Raw genomic sequence first — 22,294 nt, 5'->3', positions numbered from 1 at the left:
AAGTTTAACTCGGCGTCTCATTATATGCTAATGCGGCCGGGCCGCTGTGTGAGAATTCGCTCGCGGGGCTCTTGCTCCGAGCGAAAGGCACGAAAGCGATTTTAATATTCTCCTCCACCCCCCTGGCGAGGAACGAAGGAAGAGAGAGAGAGAGAGAGAGAGAGAGAGAGAGAGAGAGAGAGAACATTTGTAATTAAGGTCGTGGTAATGAGGAAGACAAGATCACCTGCTGAGGCGGTCGTACGCGCATCTTCGCGACCGATTTCAACATTGTCTCTCGGCACAATAACATCATACTTTTACTTTTTATTGGACGGCTGCACTTTCGCTGCACCGCACCGTGAGTCGACGGCGCAATGAGTGGCAGAATTTCGGCGAAAAGCGCGGGATGTTTTCGCGTCAAGCGCGCTTTCATCCGACGATTCGTAAGTCTTCCTCGACAGAAACGTCGAAACAGTTCGTCATTTATCACACTTTGATTTTCATTATTTTGTTATATATCTTTGCAATTAAACTCTTTAAATTGAAATGTCATCAAATAAAATTCACGCAAAAGATATTATTTTATGATATTATTCACGTGTTTCTTCTCCAGTTTTCAAAGAATTTTAATTTTCAAAAAGTTCTTTATTCTCAATTCTAACTGAACAATATCATACTGTACAATAATGTAAAATTAGTTCTGAGTATTAGAAATTTGAGAGAGCTGTTGCATTTCGCCTGTAATTTCGGACGATCTGCAAAATCATAGTCGCCGAAAGAGATGAAAGTGTGGCCGATTGATCGATTATTCTCGGGGTCTGAATCGAAAGTACTTTTGGTGTTTCTCGATACTCCTTTCGGGTTTGTATACGTCCTCATTAAGCTGCCATGGAAGATTTACCAACCGTGTATCGTTTCCGGTCGGTGCCTTCCCTCCACTCAAATTGCAACCTCCTTTTTTTTTTGCTGCCTCACGTAGCTCGCCCCTGTAGCACGTTGTTGCAGCACGATTGTGGAGAAAGTAAAGGTCGTGAGTTCGTCTCGCGACCCTGAAGACCCTGAGAAGACTTGCTTGTTCACTCGATACTCGTCTTATCCTTAGAAAGCATCGTATCTCTCCCCCTCTGTTCCCCTTGCTCTTCCGCGCTTCGTCATCCTTCTGATTCCCTTCTACATTGCATAGCGCATCTTCGTATGAAAGTCACGGTACTTTCATATAAGTTAATGTGAATTAATGGCTTCACGGATGGCGTGCGGATCGTATTCACGGACAATATCTTAATAAATGTTGCGGAAGACAAGAGTAGGCACTTTCAAACGTATAATTATTACGTTCAATGATTTAAAAAAAATTACCATCACAATTAAAAATTTCATCTTTCAACGTCTAATTTCTTCTCTCAAAGATCTTCTGGTGTATATATAATATAGCTAATATAAAAGATGTTAATCATTAATATTTATTTTTATTTTAAAAAACACACATAATCTCGTTTCTTTTGTATTATGCAAAAACTTACGGATTTCAAATAAATGAAAAAATAAATAATTTTTGTCAATTGTCTTCGGTAAAATTTTCGTAAATTCAATCACCTATTCTACAAAATAAATTTTAATATTTTAATTGCAATTTTTACAATTTTAATTAAAAATTAAATGCACGTTTGTATTTATTAAAACATTTTTAAATATAATTAAAGATAATGTCAATAATTTATAAAAATATATAAGTATAATAATATCACACATAATAAGTTATACCAAAATATTAAGTAATATCATATTTCATAATTTAACATTAAATATATGTAAAAACAATAATATGCTTTAAAAAGCATGACTTATTTTTATTATCTCGTTAGCGACTGAACTTGACAGTTGTTAATTATGCTGAATGCATTACCTTATTTTTCCAATTATACACTCTAAATAAGCCTGAAATTAAGATTTCATTTTTTTCCATTAATTGCCTTTTTTAATTAGAAAAAGATTATGCTCTTTTAATAAAATTTCATATACAACTGGCATAATTATTGCCTTATTAAATTTAGATATTTCGCTTCACAATTCATTTGTAATTCGTTTTATTACAATAAAAACTTAAATATAGTTTTAAGACATTTTAAATAAAAATAAATTTTTATATTTTAAAGCTAAAAAAATATGAAAATATACAAAATATAACATTTTATTCATAGATTCCTTTTTTCGAAAGCAACTTATTTCAATTTTGATGACACGTTATAAATAACGCAAAAAAAGTAATCTAAGTATGAAGGAAATTAAATTAATTTGTGATGTAGTATAAAACAATATTTATTAACGTATAAAAAATATTAACATGCACGCATCCCAATAATCAAACGATATTTACAGAGTAAGATATTAATTACAAATGATATTAATACACACGTGGCCATTCTGAAGTTATGGATTATTCACACTGAAAAAAGAAAACAAGGAAAGAATATTACTTTTGCGTGTAATTTTCATTCTAAACCAAAAGTCGAATTATTAAAATAAAGAAATTTGTTACACGTAGACATATTAAACAATTTTGAGGAACAAATATTTTCTCTAATGACAAGTAGGTTACGACATTATTTTCCAAACAAATAATTGACAAACGTAATTTTTCTTGGTAAATTAAGCTGTTTTAAAGCTTAATTTAGTAAATCGTTAATCTCTCTCTAGGAAAGTGTATCGTTACAATAAATTTATTGATATAAATCAGAGTTATTAGTACACATCTCGTTCTTTCGATATGATAAGTAGATAATGATATCTTTATATTCGTCATAATTATATCTCGTTGATTGATTATTATGGTTCCTCTATGACATTTTACGAAGAATTTGCTTCAGATGCTACGCAATCCAGTCGCGCTGTCATCGAGATGATCAATTGAAAATTTTCATCGTCCACTTTCGTACATATCTCATAGTCGTGATGCTTTCTAACTGTTGGTTGTAGGCTTTCCTCTTTTTCGTGCGATACGCGTCTGCCAGTTAGCCTTCTCTCTTCTCCTCGCAACATACCTACATATCTACAGGCGAGCAATCCATTATCACAAGGCATTATAAGTTTCGACCGACTTTCTTCATGGGATTCTCCGATAATTTTCCGAATCGATCTTTCGACCTTCGGATGTCACATGATAGACGCCGAAGAAGGATCGAATCGGCCAAACGTGATTTTCGATGACGAATCTACTTGTAACCGTGATGATCGTCGTCGTGATGGGTCTCAATGGGAACCCAAACTTTCTCCCAGACGGGCTTCCAGATCTTCTTCCAAGCCGGTACCTGCACGTCCTTCCAAGCCGGAACCCACTTGCTCTTCCATTCGTCTTTCCACACCTGTTTCTTCTGCGTGACCCAGATCTGCTTCTTTTGCGGCACCCATACCTGCACCGATTCTTCCTTCCAGACTAGTTTCTTGTCCGTCACCCAAATTTGTTTCTTTTCTGACTTCCAGATTTGTTTCCATTCCTCTTTCCATTCTAATTTCTTATCACTTACCCAAATCTGTTTCTTTTCCGTTTTCCAAACCTTCTTCCAAACCGGCTTCCAGATTAACTTCTTCTTCCAGAGATCGTGACTGGTATACTGCCAACCGTGACTGTCCTTGCCTACGGGGTGCTCTCCTGGTATGCCGATTTTAACCCATTCCGGCACCCAGATCTTTTTCCACTCGGGCACCTGAACTTCTTTCCACACAGGAACTTGGACTTCCTTCCAAACGGGCTTCCATATCTTCTTCCAAGCTGGCACCTGGACCTCCTTCCAAGCCGGCACTTGAATCTGCTTCCAAACGGGCTTCTGAACTTTTTTCCAGGCAGGTACCTTGATCTCCTTCCATGCAGGTACTTGAATCTCCTTCCAAACCGGTACCTGTACCTTCTTCCATTCCTGCTTCCAAATCATTTTCGATTCAGTTTTCCAGATCTGCTTCCATTCGGGTTTCCATACCAACTTTTTCTTCCACACGCCCTTTGGCTTGTGATCATGCGCCGGAGGTCCATAAGATCCGGAGGGTGGTGACGGCGGGCCGTAAGAGTCGGAAATAGATCCGAAACCGCCACCGCCTCCATGGCCACCACCACCACCACCATATCCGCTGTCATCACCTCCGTGACCGCCACCGCCGCCGAAACCGCCGCCGTGACCGCCACCGTCGTCATGGCCGCCACCACCGCCGAAACCGCCACCGTGACCGCCACCACCGCCGAAACCGCCGCCGTGACCGCCACCACCGCCGTGATCGCCACCACCGCCGTAACCGCCGTCACCACCGCCGAAACCGCCCGATCCGTGATGATCGTCGAACGATGCACCTCCATGATCGTCACCACCGCCGTAACCGCCACCACCGCCGAAGGATCCTCCGCCGTGGTCACCGCCACCACCGCCGAAATCAAATGATCCCCCACCGTGATCGCCTCCGGATGGTGCACCGTAGGATGACGATGGTGGTGCGCCATAAGATGACGAAGGTGGTGCGCCGTAAGATGATGAGGGCCCAGACGGCGCACCGTAAGATGACGAAGGTCCAGACGGCGCACCGTAAGATGACGATGGAGGCGGCGGAGGTGCACCGTACGAATCAGAAGGAGGTGCACCGTACGAGTTCGAAGGTGGTGGACCATAAGAGTCAGAAGGTCCTACGTTCGGTACTCCGTAGGACGTCGCTGGTGGTGCGCCATACTGTGAGCTTACGGGAGGCCTACGGCATTTCTTTCGTTAGAGCGGCACCACACGCCACAATAAAAACTTAAACAATTCGACATTTAATACTACAAGACTTTGTGCAAATTATGACATTTTTTGTAGATAATATATAGTTATATACTCACTCTCTCTTTGTTCTAATCGGATCTCCAAGTGCGGAGATAACAAAGAGGCCACATAATATTGTCTGAAAGAATTTTTTTCATTAGTTTCTGAAACTGAATGTCTGCATGGGCAATGCAATTAACGTCTAATAATGATGACAATGTACAAACTTGAGAAAAACCGGAGAAAGGCTAATATAATTAAGTACTTTCAAAAAATTGATACTTCATGTATAAGGGATATATGTTGCAGTTTTCCTCGTGGAACTAATGTAGAGATAAATGAGCGATAAATGTCTGCGCGCAAAAGAACAAAGATACGCTAATTGTGCGATCAACCGTGTGAAAGAATGAGTAATTAGTCTTCTTTCTCTCAAGTGCACGTCATGGTAGCACAATTATCTCATTCTCGCAATCGGCTGCCGTCAGCTTCCCGCGCCGGCTCCTTTTAGCCTTTCATCGCGCCCGACGGAAGTGCTGCGGATTTCTACGCGCTCACGCGAGCGCGTCTCTCAAAAATGAAAGTGTCCGCCGCCGTGTGAATGCACGGCCGACGTAAACACCGACGCGAATTGGGTCGACCCCCCTTCCCCTCCTCTCTGTCCTCTACCATCTCGCTGTTTTCGCATTTCCGCAAGGGGCCAGTAAAACCTGTACCGACAATTAAATTAAATGAAAGTGGGCTTCGAGATTCCTCTTTTTTTTTTTCATCGAGTATTACCCTTAGGCGGTACCTGTCGCCCATGTCCAGCCCTGCGGCTGGATATCAAGTGCTTTAGCTGTCCCACTTGTCTCTTTCTTTCTCTTTCCTTCCGCTAAAGTTATTCCAGGATCGTTTGACTATCTACACACACTTAGATACGCGTAATGTTCCCAGCTGTACTCAACGTGCCACCTTTCATATATAAATTTCTCAATCCGTATTTAAAATCAAACTTTCCACAATAAAGATAACGACGGACACCGACAGTTCTTAAATTGTAAACGGTTGAAAGCAAGGAGCTTATAGCTGTAGAAATACAATTTAAAAGCTGTCCTTTCAATTATTGAGCGATATATTATCTCGACTTACGAATTATTGTAAACCACTTAAAAGCTGGCAACAGGTGACCTTCCTCGATATTTTTGCAAGGTAAAAAACCGGTTCCATGTAAGAATTTACAAATGAAAGATGACTCGCTAAGTCTAGAATATCTTGCATAAAGTCTGGAATAATTGAATGTACTTAGATTCAATGTGAAATAATATCTTAAGTAATACTTGTTGACTAAGACAATTAGATATTAAGTGTTTAGATATCGCGGTCATAGAATATCTTTAGATTTGGATATACTTGGGTATTTAAACATAAAATAAATTAATTGGAAAACAGTGTCAATCAGTGGCTGCGAACTTAGTGAAAATCTGAAATGTCGAGTCTCCGCTTTGTTTTGTTTTCTTGCGCCGGATATTGCCGTAATGTTTCAGCAGAAATTTGATTATGCGTTATTATATACTGATCAAACGTCACAGATCAAACGTTTATCTCTTCTCAGATTAACATAACAATAATAATTGTTTGCATATTATCTACATACTAATAATAACCTTGGCTTACTTCCTTTTTAATCCAACTTTAGCACTTTGCATACCTATATATTATTATCTTACTCTGCGTAGACATTGGCACGTAAAATTACCTGCTAATTAACTCTTTTATCTTTATCATTTTTATCTAATTAATATGTTACAGCTATGTTCCTGCTTGTGAGAGAGATCAGATAAACATTATCTAATCTAATTAGTTATCGATATACTTTTAAATAATAGATGTAAAAAATAAAATTTTAGCTTTATTTCTTCAAAAGTATAACTTCAAGTATAACGAAAATAACGTTTTAAAAGATTACATTATTATTACTATTACTTTAGCTGAAGAACTCGTATTTCGTATAAATTTCCAAAGATCTAATAACATCTCTCCAAATCATATTATACAAGGAAGTTGAAAATTGTATTATTATATCGTGCGAGCGAGAGAAATGAATTAAAAATGCGAGAGCGGAATACTTCGGAGAGAATGCCAATGACATTGACTCAGCTACTCGACTTTGTAACATCGCGCATCGTCGACCCTTCATCGAATTTCAGGACATTCGAGGCAGTTATTTGCCGTATTTCCAGTTCTCCTATTTGCACAACTTTCCATTCCGCGGAATGAAAAGTGCTGGAGAATGCGCACTTATAGCAATTGCCATTGGAAAATGGCAGTGATTTACCGGCTCGTTTGTAACCATTCACATTAACGCAGTCGCGCTACCGCTGTCTCGATGACTTTAAGGTTGTTGCGTCGTGTACAATGTACACTTTTTGTACGCTCTTCTAATAAAAGTAAACTATCACGTGACAGTGAATATCGATTATATGAAATGCAAAAAGTTTTGCAATTTTTGAGGATAACCCGATATTTAGCTTCATGTTGCTCAATCTTAGTTCTGCAATGCAAAACCGCTTGCTTGTTAATGTAAAATAAAATTATGCATGTTCTACATAATTATATAATTATCTTAGTTTTAAAATATTCAAACGAGAAGATATTCAAAAAGCGTATATGCTACTATTTTATCTGTAATATTATAAATTTTAAGTATTGTACTTATCTATATATAATTTAGAAAGATACATTTTTTCATGTAGGTTCTTTGAAAAAAATGTTGTATAAAACGAAAAATAAACGGCAACGTGGGACGCTAACAAAGTCTCCCGATTTTAAATAAAAAATCTTAGAAGATTTGTAATCTATATAAGAAAGCACTGTATTTTCCACATTTCACTGGAAACTAAAGTTAAAGAGACAACGGGCACAAGGCGTCGTATCTCGCGGTCGCGTGTCATCGACCATGAATTTAAGATGAACGATCGCTACGAGCCGATCTTATACCGATAACATCGGTCACTGTCCATCCGAAAAGAAATCTCACATATATCACAGGCGCACTAACACATGATTGAGACGCGAAAGAGATCGGAACACGGGGCAATGAGCGGCGATGAACACTGACCAGAATAAATCGCATTCTCTCGAGCAGGGTACCGTGGCCCACCGTGAAAAAGGATAGCAACGACCACCGTCTTTTTTTACGGTTCGTCACTCTTCTGAGGGATTCATCGTGACATACGAAGCTTTTATAGCGAGTGCTCCTCTGCCTAGACGCCTAGGTACTCTATAGACATCGAGATATTTCGAGGAGGGGTACAAAGAGAGCCACGGTGCCATACGGGGGTCCCAACTCTGCGTGTACATCTTCACTTAGGTGGGGATTCATGCTTCATAGCGAATGCGGGGCGACAAGGTAGTAGGTACGAAACGTAATGCAATTCAATGAATTTTAACGTGAAGCAAAGAGAAAAGAAACCGAAATATCCATATGCGGCACACAAAATCACTATCCATACCTTTACTTACATATTCAGTCTAAAATTGTACAGTTAATTGCAAACACTTGATTGATATAAAGCTTACGATAGAACTTACGAGAAAGTCTTTGTATAAATTTGTTTCGCGAAGTATCGTTCAGATGTTTAAACATCTTAGAAAATTTATTGGTAAGACTGATTAATGAAACTTTCCTTTTGTAATTAAAATTGTCGACTTAAATCTGTTAACTTAAAGAACGTTACGACAGTCGAGTATCGTTGGCGGGCGTAAGCGCTCATATGTAACCGGCCAGTTGTCCGATGACACGCGACGTATAACCGGTAATGACTTTCTCGGTAATTATTATCGGGGTCTCTTAAGCGTACACTACCGCAAGGGGGAGTGGACTTTCTACCACTTCTCGTTATAACATTGTTGTCACGAAGGAGAAAATACTAATTCTACACTGTATTAAAACAATATCCTCGCGAAGAAGCCGTTTATTTTCAATGAAAACTTCTCTTGGAATAATAGATAAATATCAGATGTGTAACTATATAATCTCGAGAGCAAGTCCGTCCGTAACGTGTCAGTGTATAACATTGCCGAGTAGCGTAATCAACGGTACTCGTTCCAGTCATCGGATGATGATGATTTAACACCGGTATCTCGCTGCAAATCGCCTACAAAAAACCCGACTGGGGGAAAGGGAGTCGGGACGGAGAAATGCCTTTCTCATCTTCTTATACATCGGCGTGGCATGTCTCACGAGGCAGCAGCCCAACGCGGAAAAGCGCGGGTTTCGTAATGCACGTGAGAACAACTTTGCCAGAGCGCTGCGCTGGTACGAGACCCGGTTCGCGCGCTCACGCTCGCGCTCATGCTCCGTCACCTGCGAGGTCTCTCACTCTGACTTTCTTCCTCAGGGTTACCGTCGCTCCTCCGCTCCGTCACGACGCCTTTCACCGCGGCATATATTTCTCCGCGTCGCGCTGCGCCGCGGGAGATGCATCCGATTGCATCGGACGTTAGACGGATCGGGAAGCAAGAGCGCGATGATCGTCCGACACGTACTGGGGCACGTAATCGCGCGCGATTGTATGACGTTGTATAAACGGTGTTGTGTAAACGGATGATAATCTTCCCACGTGAAGGAACAAATCGAACAAAGTACACACGAGGAAGTTCGTCTCTTTTCCACTACCAAGAAAGTCAATTTAGAAAACCAATAGAAATGTTTCTCCTCCTCCCTCCTCCCTCCCTACCACCTGCATATAACGCTTGTCGTCGAGCTAACTTTAATTTGGAAGCTCGCATGCGAGGGATCTTCATTCTTTTATTTTATATATATTATATATTTTTTTACGTACGGGAGAGACGCGACGAAGCGAGAAGCTGTGAGAGCCGTTACCGGACCGCACGGCAGAATTACTTTGACTTTCTTCCGATACGGTGTCAGCGGCAGCTGTCTTTTCGGTTTTTTTCCTTCCTTCAAGGAGATAATCGAATCGGTCACTTTCACTGTGTCTCGAGAATGCGCGATTGCGGCCGTACGATCGGGATGAGTCTCGAGTACGTTGTCCCATTCGTTGGAAACCCATTGAGATAGGCAGAAGCGACGATGATAGGCGAGCACAAATACTGGACAATTCCTCCTCAAATTTACAACAGCTACTTGATACTTAAGAAACTATGAAAAGAGAAAGAGAAAGAGATAGAGAGAGAGAGAAAGAGAGAGAGAGAGAAAAGAAAAGGCAAAAAATACGAACAGGACCCGAAATGTGAATGTATTTATTTATTAGACCGTGATACTTTAATGTAGAAATTTAGATGGGATATAAGATAAGCAAAGTATATGTTAATGTAAAAACGGTACTAATTAGGGCACATTTGTAATACGAGTATATAGGAATTAATCCTGGTAGATCTAAGTAAACAGACTTGGATGTGTGTCGATAAGAAATTGTCCCTTCTTCACTAAAAAATGCTAAAGTAATAAATTCTATTCCATTCTACAGCTACTTGAATTCCCGATTTACATCAATTTTTATAAGAATATGAGGAAAGAATGCTCTGCAGGATCAATCTGAGCGGCATATCATAAAATGACAAATTGGAGATTACTTTCCGCACAAGTTTACGATCGCTATCGCGACGTAGAAAGATTTGCGAGACCGGCGCTTTCTTTCCGCATTTGTGCACAGTAGTAGTAATCATTACAAGCCATTTGCACAGTAAAGAGAATATAATGTAAGGCTGCGTTCATCACTATGGATGAGATAGCACAGCCAACTCATATTAATTGAGATTTACTCCAGGGAGACCATTCTCGGAGTAATGAATTCTCTCGCCAACGGAAAGGTCGACGTTCCTGGAGATCGGCACCGAGGAAGATTTCACCTCTGCGCTCGGATCGCTCTACGCGCATAAAAAGCCATATGAAAAAAAAATTATTACACAGATAGTGATCACATCGTTCCGCGCGTAATTTATCAGCACGAGAGTCGCGCGTAGTAATTTATCACTATTAGAACGCGCGTGTTCTCCTTTATATGCGTAGTGACGAAAAAAAGACCGCGCTATTATGAAAATAAAAAGAAAAAATATATAAACTCTCCCACCAGGAAATCCTAAGGCACACTTTGCCTCATTCGAAATCCATTAACGGTTCTCCTGCGGGCGATTCTGCTGGCACGTTACACAACTCGGTCGTCGGCCGTTGCGTTACGTGTATCGAACGTGAACGTTTCGCGCGTTCGCGATATGATATTGAGCGTATTGTACTGAATCACGCGATTGCGAGCGAACTCGGGCCAAAAGATTGGGACAACTTGCGATTGTCGCAACTATTCGGGTAGGATAGATCGACGATAGTAATCGTGAAGCGACTCGGTAATCTCTCTCTCCGATGCCAACAAAGTCGCAATCGCGTTATGTCAAAAGGAAAGTTATGCGATGGTACGACGAAAGGATTCGACGGTGTACCGTCGCTCAACCATGCTGGTCCAACGACGATCGTCATTAGCGATCCTGTCCTGCATTAAGATTTTCCGGGCGATAAAACAGAATACTTGCTCGCCATTATTTCTTTCTCGTTCATAACGATCGGGGATAATGGAGGAAGAAGGAATTCATCTCTTCCGGTGATTCCGGACTTCGTTTCGCGTACCCGCTCGTGTGTGCAGTACGGCTGACAATCAACCTAAACTAGGAAGACATTAACGTCATAATTTACATGGATATAAAATGTATCTGCACAATACATATTTAACGCAATGGAGACGATTCTTTTGGCGACTTTCGCGCCGCGGGGACTCCACCTCGTTACTCTCGCGGCTCAAAACAGACGTGTCCGACGCCGCCGGCAAACGCGTATTTCTGGCGAATTTTAATGGTTTGTTTATGCGCTCGGGTCGGGCTACAGAGATTGGGCCGGATACGTATCTTCTTCGCGAAACGCACACGCCTTCTGGCACGCCGCGCGCCGGGAGATGAGATAAGATGAGACGCGTGACCAGCTGCGAACAGAAGCCACCGCCGCCGCCGCCTGGGACAGGCGGAACACGACACGTCAACGGCAATGTAGATATTAATTAGCGTTATCTGCGATTAATTTGCATAATGGAAGCTATGAGCATTTCCCGTAACGCCGACATTGAGAGGTGCGTTTCTTCCCGAGGAACGAGCGATCGTTAATCGGAGCCGCTCATTATCGTGTCCCTCCTGTTTCTTTCTTTCTCTCATATATGCCGCCGGCTATTATTTCTGTTATCTCTTTATTACCCGGATTCGGCTGTGCGGAACGCGAGTTGATGGATCTGCCTAATTGCTCAGACGCCGTTCGTCGATGCCTAATTAGGTCGCTAACGAGCCAATTTTACTCGGAGAGATCCGCGAGCGGCTCTCCCGCGTACTTTGGTACATCCGCGTTTGGCCCGATTGGCCGTCGAATAGATTCTTCCCTTCTCCTCGTGGTCAAATAAAAAAAATCACGTACGCGTTTTACTTCAACGTTACCACGTAACTATCGATGTTAAACCGGTGGAAACGATCGTTCTGAATAAACAGATAGGCTTAAACGCGAGGCACGGTGCTATACCCGCGCGCGCGCGCGTTCCCGATTTCAACATTTCGACTCGAGAGTCTATGCGCGGCCTTTTCATGCCTCGCCGATAATTTCCGGAGTAGCAATAGACCGAAAAACCTGTCGGGAATACCGTACGAAGGAGACTATGAGGAGCACGCGCGTTTTGCGAAGCACACCGCGTGAATGCTAATTAGCGGAGCTACTATTTGACAAACGCGCGTGTGTGCACTGACAGAAAAGAATGCTTAACTCTTGGCTTAACTCAAATAAATATTCATACGAATAGTACCAATAACATATTTTATAGAAAATGAATAATATTTCTTTCAAATAAGAAATATTTTCTAAATTATAGAAAGTATTACTAGTTTTAAATAAGTATTATTGATTTTCTAATAAAATATGTTATTGGTACTATTCAAATGAATATTTATTTGAGTTAAACATTCTTTTTTATCAGTGTGAGAATGTGCGAATGGATCGCGAAACTCTTTCACAAAAATTCTCTCGCGTCAGAAACGAGGGAGAAAATTTCGCATTCACAAGAGATTCACTTTCCGTTGAACTCGAGCACCACCGCGGTAAAACCGCTTCGGTAACTTCACCTGACCTTTCTCTCTTCCTTTTACCCTGCTCTTCTCTTCTCTTCATAGTGATGTAACGTCTAATGCCATTGCGAGCTTTCTTCTCGGACGCGATGCGACCGTTGCCCGGAAATCGGCCGGGAGGAAATCGGTTTATTTCTCGACGCGCCGTCGTCGTTTTTCCCGGGTGTCGTTAAAGCCCGAGCATGGAAAGCCAATTAGGGTCGGCGAGTGGCACCGGGACAATCAAATTAATAAACGTGCGATAAGATAAGTCGTGTCCTCTCTTTCTCTTTGTCTCGTCCCTCGCGTCTGAATCTGTAAAGCTGGCACGACGTTTTAATAATATAAAAAGAAATAGAGTTCCAAAATAGTATTTTCGACAGTTCTAGAATTTTTTATAAAAAGGTATTTTGCAATCCTTTTAATATTAAACGTGACACTTAGACAAAAAGTGCCGTGCTGAATATTTGTATTTATGATAATTCCAGCGACAATTCTCGATAGTTCTTGCACAGTTTTATGCTTTAACAGAGTTCCGGTGATTAAATATTTTCTAATAATTTTTAATGCTTAAAATCAGTATGATACTCGATTTCGGGCATTAAATTTTAAAAAAATGTTTACTCACCGGAACTCTGATTAAAAATGATTGCGGAGCACAAAACTCTGCAAAAAGTAGTAAGAACTGTCACTATAACTACGATAAATACTTAGCACGACATCTTTTGCTCGAGTGTCGTGCTGATTTCGGGCATTAAAAAATTATTAAAAAATATTTACTCGCCGGAACTCTAAAAATAATTGCAGAGCAGAAGGAACTCTGGAAAAACTACTAAGAATTATTATCAGAATTGCGATAAATACTCAGCATGACACCTTTTGCTCGAGTGTCGTGATTTTGGTTAATTTATTAAAAAAATATTTAATAATAAATAATCGCCGTTTAATAAAAAAATGTAAAAAAAATTATTGTTATTACACATAATGATAGAACTCTAATAGTACTATCTGGAATTGATATTAAAAATAATGATACTTATTGCTTTCTTATACTTTAAAGGAAAGATATGCTAACTTCGTGAAATTAATATTTGTAAGAATTGCAGATTCTTTTGTATTTTTATAAAAAAACTCGAAAACTATGGAAAGTACTACTAAAATTTTAATTATTTTGGATATTAATTTCTAATTGATTTCTTTGATAATAAAATGTTGTGCCATCTTCACAGATTCCTCGAATCCTTCTTCATCATTTCGTCGCTTGATGCATGTGTTTTTTTTTTGTCAAGATCTCTCTCCTTTTTTTTCTTCTTTTCTTTTTATCGCTGCGTATGGCCAAATGCTTGGATGATGACGACGCTACTTTCTCCTTCGTAACTATTTCCCGCAGTCGATTCGCTTATATACAACATACGAAATGTGTTAAATCCTTCTATCGTTTCTGAATCAGTTAGTTATACTAGTTATTATAAGATATAGGATCAAGTTTATTGCATACAATAAATGCGAATCTCTCGATTCGTCATTACTTAAGTGAAGTAATATTATAGTTGTGAAAATCGCGAATGCATTCTATTCAAAAGCATAATGCAATCAAATACGTAGCAATTGATACTGATGCGAGAACAATAGAGTATATATATGGCCAGTCACAAATTATTGAGAGGTGCTCTCTATAAAATTTTATATTGTTTGACATTGTAAATAAAAAAATTAATTGCACTGTTGTATATATCGTAAATGTGATAAAACTTACAATAAAAGGAAATATACATTGCCCGATTGAATAATTTTATCCACAGATTAACTGAACATCAGGCATGGTGTGACATCGGACAAAACAAAACAGACAGCAAAACAATTATCAGTAGAATATAACTGATATAAAGTATATGAGCAGTGATTATCACGTGTACATGTATCTAATCTACTCACAATATAGTGATAAAAGTAAAATCACACATATTCGGAATTGTACGGCGATTAATTTCCGAAAGGTTTCACTATAAGAGAGAAGACGATGCGGGATTTACTTGCATACACTTTCGCCGCGTTGTGCTTTGTTTCCGGTAATATTGGTAAGATTTAAACAATCGTCGATAAATTTTCTTATACAGTCACATTCGTCACGCAATAATGTAGCAATATAAATACACGGATTTAATAGCAAGATAAATGTTATATCAACGAGATTTCCTAACAGATAAAAATATTGAAAGTCTATTCTTGAAACTAAATTAGTTAAAAATATTGCACAAAATATATTATACACAAAATATAATTATACACATATCTATACACATATATTATACACATATCTACATTCTAGGTTTATAAAAATTCAGTCAACTAACAAAATTGTTTTAACAAATGTTATAAATGCCATTGTTTCTTGAGTAAAAACAAAAAAGTTTTAATATCTAAAAACATGTTCAAAAATGCCTTATTAAAAATAACTACTTTTACATTTTAGATTTAATTTTAGAATTATTTTTACATTCTTTATATATATATATATATTTCCTCTTATAAGTCCCTATGAATAAAAATAAAATAGTCTAAAGTTCAGTGATCCTAAAAGATAAAGAATCGTTTAGTATTTGATAATAATTTGGTCTCGCATTGATAAAAGATTAATCAAATTTCAAATTGACTTTAGATAAACATTAGATGAAATTGTGTGTACCTCCATTCAGTGTGTAATCTTCTTGATCAAATATTTTTAGCATATGTTTATATAACATACAATGTTCGTGTATATATTATATTTTCTTTAACTTTTAAAGTAATTCTCAATAGCCTCAGTCGTTAAATTTTTAAATATGCTATAGGACCTTGCATATTTTTACCGCAAGTTTGTCAAATTTTGGTGCAAGTAAACGATGAAGAGCTCGACCATTTATACATTCTTAGCTTTTACCGTAGCGACACGGAAACGTTTACTCTGTGATACCGCGAGTTTGCCAAATTTTGGTGCAAGTAAACGATAAAGAGCTCGACCGTTGCATTCCTAGCTTTTACCGTAGCGACACGGAAACGTTTACTCTGTGATTTCTTTTAAGACTTTGCAAATTTACCTAGGCCTTCGCATATCAAACAAACGTCATTTCAGCTACTCGTCTTTGCGTCGTCGACTTTCGAATCACTGTTAATAGCTGAGATGCTTCTTCATCTTAAAGTTCGACAAAGAGAAGTAATGTGATTTCGAATTTAATATAAAGCAAATATTACACCATCTGTTTACATAGTAGAAAAAATACTTTCTCAAGTTTGTATACGTTTTCATGAGATGACTTAATGATATATATTATTAGACTCTGTTTAATTTTTGGATCTCTTTTAAATAAAGAACCACGAAAAAGAAAAGTTCTGTATTTAAAAAAAGTAAAGCACATCTAAGAAAATGAATACCAATGTCATGTCGCGCTATTGTTACATAAAATTGTTTTATTCATCTTTACTAATAATACAAAAAATTCTAACAATAGGGAGAAAGGGATTTGGTCCTGGGAACAAGAATGGAATTTCGTTAAAGTGTGTGTGACAGATCTTTCATGTTCTGGTGGCTTTACTATACTATAGCAAACGTTAATTCATATTATGACAGACCTTTACTCATCTGGTTACAAGGTGGACCAGGCGAATCTTCGACGAGTTATGGAAATTTCGAGGAATTGGGGCCCCTCAATGTAAATCTTAATCCGAGGAATCATACTTGGGTATAATAAACTACGCAAAAGTAGATTAGAACACGACTCTGTCGCATTTATAAATATGTAATTGTTGAAACAATTTATAAAAATGTTTAGACTAGATTTTTGGGTGATATAACTGGAAGAAAGAAAAAAACAATTCTACATACAATAAATAATGGAATGTAAAAAATATAGAACAAAATGGAACTTTAAAAAATTTGTATATAGATTCACAAATCTTGTAGATTTATAATACAATTGATAAACGTTGATATATAATTCACTTATAGGTCAAGAACTATAATGTTCTCTTTGTCGATAGCCCTATTGGTACCGGCTTCAATTATGCTCAAATCGAAGCCCAATTTACAAGAATAAATGAACAAATCGCGAAAGATCTCGTGGAATGTATGCAAAGCTTCTACAAGAAATTACCGCAATTCGAGGATGTCCTGATGTACATCACGACAGAATCGTACGGCGGAAAGATGGGCATGGAGTTTGCGTTACTTTGGAACGAAGTAAAAAACTAATTCAAAAGAAATAGAAAGAAGGAATTTAACCCATTCGATTCTAAGAATTCTGATTTAAAGGAAACTTGATAATATTAAAATATCAAGAAATATGACAAAAAATTCTTCTTGATTGCAAAGATTCGCTTCTTTGAAATGATATTCTTCTGCAATCCAGAACAGTCAAAGTAAAAATATTTAAATTAACAATAATAAAAAAACATTCTGTACATAATATTAAATATAATTCAAATTGGATAAAAACATTGTCAGAAAAATGGTACCATCAAGGATAATCTAAAAGAAATCGCACTCGGAAACCCTTGGATCTTTCCTATCGACTCTATATTGACATGGACACCATATCTACTGAATGCGGTAAATATCCGATATCGGCATTATAGTAAATCATAACATTCATCGACAAAATAAGTTTACTTTACAACAATTTTAATTTAAAAAAACATAAACACGGTCTCGCACAAAATTTGCGGTTTTATTTGCGCGCAAAGTACTTTTATAAAATACTGTGAAAACTATCATATGTGTTTCACAGGGTACAATTGAAACAAAAGGTTTCAATAAAATTGATGCGGCAGCACAAATAGCGAAAAAAATGGGCGACAGTTACTTCTCGACTGCAGCGGCTGAAGCGTGGGCTGACACACAAGGGATTGTTTTCCAGGAGATTTACAATATTGATTTCTACAATATTCTTACAAAGGTGAGCCCATTTCTTACAAAAACAGCCGTATTATTCGTGAACGCAGGACGCACGATTCTTATCTAGAGATATGATATAACCGAATATAATGTCATTAAATTAGTTTGTAAAGTTACAAGAATAAAATTTTGATTCTTAATGATTTCCAATATTAATACAAAAATACAGAAAACCCGCAAAATATTACAAATTTTTTTTTATTGAAATATTATAATTCTTACTTACTATATTTTTTTTTTCTTATAATAGTAGGCACGATATATCCATATCATAAGCAATCTGAAACTTTCTCACTTGAAAGTTTGATAAACGGCCCGGTAAGAGAAGCGCTTGGTATCGAAACCAAATATATGCACGGCCAACAATCTCGTAAAGTTTTCGAATATTTATTTCGAGATTTTATGAGACCTGTTACTCACATAGGTATTGATCAAATGTGTCAAAAAAATGTCTTTGCAATGAAAGCGAAAAACAATTGGTAAACATAGGTAATTGCATTTATAATATAAATGAATCACTAATAAATGTAAATCTTGTTTCAGTGAAAAGATTATTTAACTGATCTAAACATTTGTATATACTGGACAATTGGATTTAATTGTCAATACACAGAGTAAGTTGTCATTACTTCGTTTTCTGATGTATTATATTATTGTCACTGTTTTTTAAACTTCGAACACTTTTAATCAGGCTAAATTTTTTATCGTATTTTAATGGCATTTTAAAATTTATGAAAAACGTTATCTAAATTTAAGCTGGTTTATGAAAAGGCTTTAAATATTTTGTGATTAATGTAACAAAACAAATGTTCGTGTATTGAAAAATTATATTTTTATTTGTTATGTTTTTGTCACGTATCTTTTCGTGAAATCGCCAGCTCCGATTAATACTCCAGTTCATATTACATGTTATTCCGCCGACAAGATATTACGCCGTTTTTCTACTGTTCTCACGCTATATAAATACTAATTATATATCATATATTTTAGGCACTCTTCTCTGGATCGACAAACTGAAATGGAAAAACGCCGACACCTGGAAAAACTCAGATAGACATCCGATCGTCGTCGGAAACATTATCGAAGGCTATTTCAAGGTTCAAGATAACTTCAGGATGTATTGGGTCAACAGAGCCGGACATATGGTACGCACTTTCTCTCCTCCCTCCTTAGCTTTCGTATTTATTGTAAGCCGCAAGCGATAGTCCCGGGATTAATTTACTACAAGAAGAATCCTAAATCGGCACGCAACGTATAATCTTACATCCGTTGATTCGTTACGCCGTCCGATTTATTCGCTCCCATAATTTATGCAAAGAAGATTTCATCAGTAGCAAGTGTTTTTGGTGTTTCATCCGTTGTGATTGTAAAGCGGTATATGTGACTAATTAGGTGATCAGATCATCAATTATCGCATTCATAAAACATCTTCAACTCTTCAACATTATACAAACGTGCATGGATATTATAGTTAAAGTATTGAAATAAAAAAATGTTCACAAAATTTAAAATGTTACTAATAATTATAAATTTTCTCTCATTTTACTCAATATTATTTTTAATTGTATTTATTCATCGTTAATTAGTAAAATTTACATGTACTCATATGTATATTTTACTTTTATATACACAGATAGCGAAGGACCACCCAGCAGTCTAGGAGATAATATTACGGGATTTGACAACCGAGTGAAAAAAAACCGACGCTTTTATTTTGTATTAAAAAAATGTAATTATGTAAGTGTTATTTATATTCTAATATTTAGTCTTTTCTAAACTTTTTTTTAAGAAAGAGAAGAAATTAATAATTACCATGTAGCAAAATCCATTTTTTCAGAAACAATTCTGATCATATTATCATAATCATATGTTAAAATTAAAAATAAAGTCCATGTTATCTATGTTTTACATTTCAATGTACCTAGTCGTCATTCGTTTTTGCTTGATTTACATATATATTAACGTATCGCTGGAGATTGATTAAAAGATGAAAGGTGATCCGAAGCAGACAGAAACGCTAATTGATTTAATTGACGTAGATCAAAAAAAATCGATCTTGTGAGAAAGTTAGAAGCAACTTTGTGTCTGACTTCTATTTCTTTTTTTTTTTTTTCTTAACGTTCTGTATACATGGCCTTTGCATCGATCGTAAGGGAGGACTCGGCTAGGAGGAAGAAACCATTCCCAGAAACCGTTCGGCCTCGATATAATTATCGCAACACTGTTTATATATTGGCGCGGTTACTGCCGGCGTGGGTGTTGAAACAGCATATGTGTAAACAGCAATAAAACACGTAGTGCGGTCCCGGATAGGTAATCTCCTCCCCACGAGAGCGTAAACGGGAGTTCCCTGGAAAACCACCGATGGGCGGGGTTGAACCAACCTCTAGAGATTCATTCCCCCCGTGTCAAATCAAACAAATCTCCTTCGTTAGGGCAACTGGATGTAAAACGGAGTCGCCGGCTGAGTCCGCGCCCTGATCGACAGGGTGTCCCGTCGCGTCTCCCGACGATTGCTCCAGTGCGATCTCAGTGACCCCGCGGGAACACACAACGAGTGGAATAACGGTTTTACTTTTTAGCTTTCATCGCGAGAGAAGAAGAATCAGTGAAAACGTGATGTAACTTCAATTTTACGGCTCATTATCGGATGCATCGCGACAAATATCTCGAAACGCAATCACGTGTCGTTCGGAAAAAAAGCGCAGAAGCTTGGCAAAAATATTCAAACCTTGTGAAAAAACTCTGTTGTTGAGTAAACTCACCGAAGTTCTCACCCTGGCCATTCGATTCCCGATGCATCCGAGCAGTTGTCCCCAGGTTTACGGTCCTCTCGCGGACGCGAAGAATCAAGAGTGTGGTCTGCGTACCGCTCGATGCCAGGAATATTGGTGCATTCTCCCGATTGACAAGATGTTCCCCATGAAAGGTGCGTACGGATTCGCCAGCCTGGTTCCGGAGATGCTACGTGCCGACGTAAGCGCCTGGCCAGCCTTTTGCCAAGCGTCGCTGACATCCTGGCCGATCCTGGCGAGATCCTCGCCAATTGGCTACAAAAGTGCGCCACATCAGGAGAAGCCACCGTATTCCTACATCGCCCTGATTGCAATGGCGATTAACTCGTCACCGAAGCGACGGCTGACGCTCGCCGGGATCTACAAGTTCATTATGGACAGGTTTCCCTACTACAGGGAGAACCGGCAAGGCTGGCAGAACAGTATACGACACAATCTCAGCCTGAACGATTGCTTCGTGAAGGTACCGCGGGACCGGACGAGCGCGGATGACGGCGAGGACCATACGGCCGGAAAGGGAAGCTACTGGACCCTGGACCCGTCCGCCAGTGAGATGTTTGAGCACGGCAATTACAGGCGCAGGAGAACAAGACGGCGACGAGTGCTTGCTCAGGAGACACCGCAACTCGCGAAATTACCGGTACAAAGAAGCTTTAGTCTTTCGCGAAAAAAGAGCTCTACGCGATTATTTCTCCGAGACGCGATGGTGTTGTGTATACTTTTGAACATCTAAAACTGGCCTTTCGGTTCAAACACGTCATTTCTAGATATTCGAGCTAGAAAACAACTTTGTTAATGGGGCATTTTTGATAACACTATTGAAGCACTCTGATTGCAGGTATCAACTGAACTTTTAACCAATTTGACGAAACCTCAAGAAGAGCAACACAAGGTTGAAACAAACGAAGAGAACGTCATGACGAAAGATACCGAAACTGAGTGTACAGATTCCACTGGACATATTCCCAAAATGACTATATTTAGCATCGACAACATATTACGAAAATCGACCCAAGAGTCACAAATATAGTTGCATTTACCGTTGCAATAGTTTTGATGACATTTGTCGATCGATGATGTTAATCAAAAGGATTTTAAAACCAAAATTAAATTTTGCGTTCTTATGTATTCAGAATTATAAATAATTTTATTTATTGTGAAATATTTTATTGTTGTAGAATAAAGATTATTCTATGTATGCAATATTATAATTAGAAATTGAAGAAATATGTGTTTAACATAATTTTTTTCGGGCTGACTAAGATATGAAAAGCACACCAAAGAAATGTTGGATAATAAAAAACAAAATAATTGGATAATCAAAAACAAAAAACAGGGGATCTGTTGAAGTTTCCAAAGAGTTCCGGTCAACAAAAAAATAACCGTAATACTTCAATAATTCGCGAATCAAAATCAGATTGTGATATTTTAGAAATACATTGTACGTGTTTGTTTAATTATATGTTATCATCATTTCTTTACAGACAAAATATTTTATACAATTTCTACATGTTCCTTTTATATTCTTGCTGCAGATAAAAGCATAAATTGTTTTTTTTAACTTTTTATTAACAAAAACACCTATATTATTTCCTAGTTACTTCCTTTTTTTTAATTCTAATTATGCTAATAGCAAAAATTTTACATAAAAGTTCAAAGATATCTTCGAAATAGATGAAAAT

The 22,294-nt window shown here is 38.0% G+C and overlaps 3 protein-coding genes across 4 annotated transcripts in view; 1 reads left to right on the top strand and 2 right to left on the bottom strand.

The window, feature by feature from the left end:
• Positions 1 to 22,294, bottom strand: part of LOC118645395 — a 41,863-nt gene that overhangs the window by 11,738 nt on the left and 7,831 nt on the right. The window lies entirely within an intron of this gene.
• On the bottom strand, positions 2,283 to 20,671 carry LOC105836300 (translation initiation factor IF-2). Of its 2 annotated transcripts, none has more exons than XM_036286291.1 (3): positions 20,583 to 20,671; positions 4,838 to 4,899; positions 2,283 to 4,707 (listed from the first exon to the last, which is right to left on the bottom strand). In XM_036286291.1, exons 1-3 carry the CDS (start codon positions 20,601 to 20,603, stop codon positions 3,192 to 3,194), a joined length of 1,599 nt encoding a protein of 532 aa, XP_036142184.1. In that variant the 5' UTR covers positions 20,604 to 20,671; the 3' UTR covers positions 2,283 to 3,191. The 2 variants fall into 2 exon arrangements, with proteins under 2 accessions (XP_036142184.1, XP_036142185.1); XM_036286292.1 differs by lacking the exon at positions 20,583 to 20,671 and adding an exon at positions 7,858 to 12,640.
• On the top strand, positions 20,590 to 21,905 carry LOC105828526 (forkhead box protein I1). Its single transcript, XM_012666891.3, has 2 exons — positions 20,590 to 21,252; positions 21,451 to 21,905. Exons 1-2 carry the CDS (start codon positions 20,614 to 20,616, stop codon positions 21,640 to 21,642), a joined length of 831 nt encoding a protein of 276 aa, XP_012522345.1. The 5' UTR covers positions 20,590 to 20,613; the 3' UTR covers positions 21,643 to 21,905.

Source organism: Monomorium pharaonis, chromosome 4 (assembly GCF_013373865.1).
Source record: "Monomorium pharaonis isolate MP-MQ-018 chromosome 4, ASM1337386v2, whole genome shotgun sequence".
Lineage (NCBI taxonomy): Eukaryota > Metazoa > Arthropoda > Insecta > Hymenoptera > Formicidae > Monomorium > Monomorium pharaonis.
This window is presented reverse-complemented; position numbering and strand designations above follow the sequence as displayed.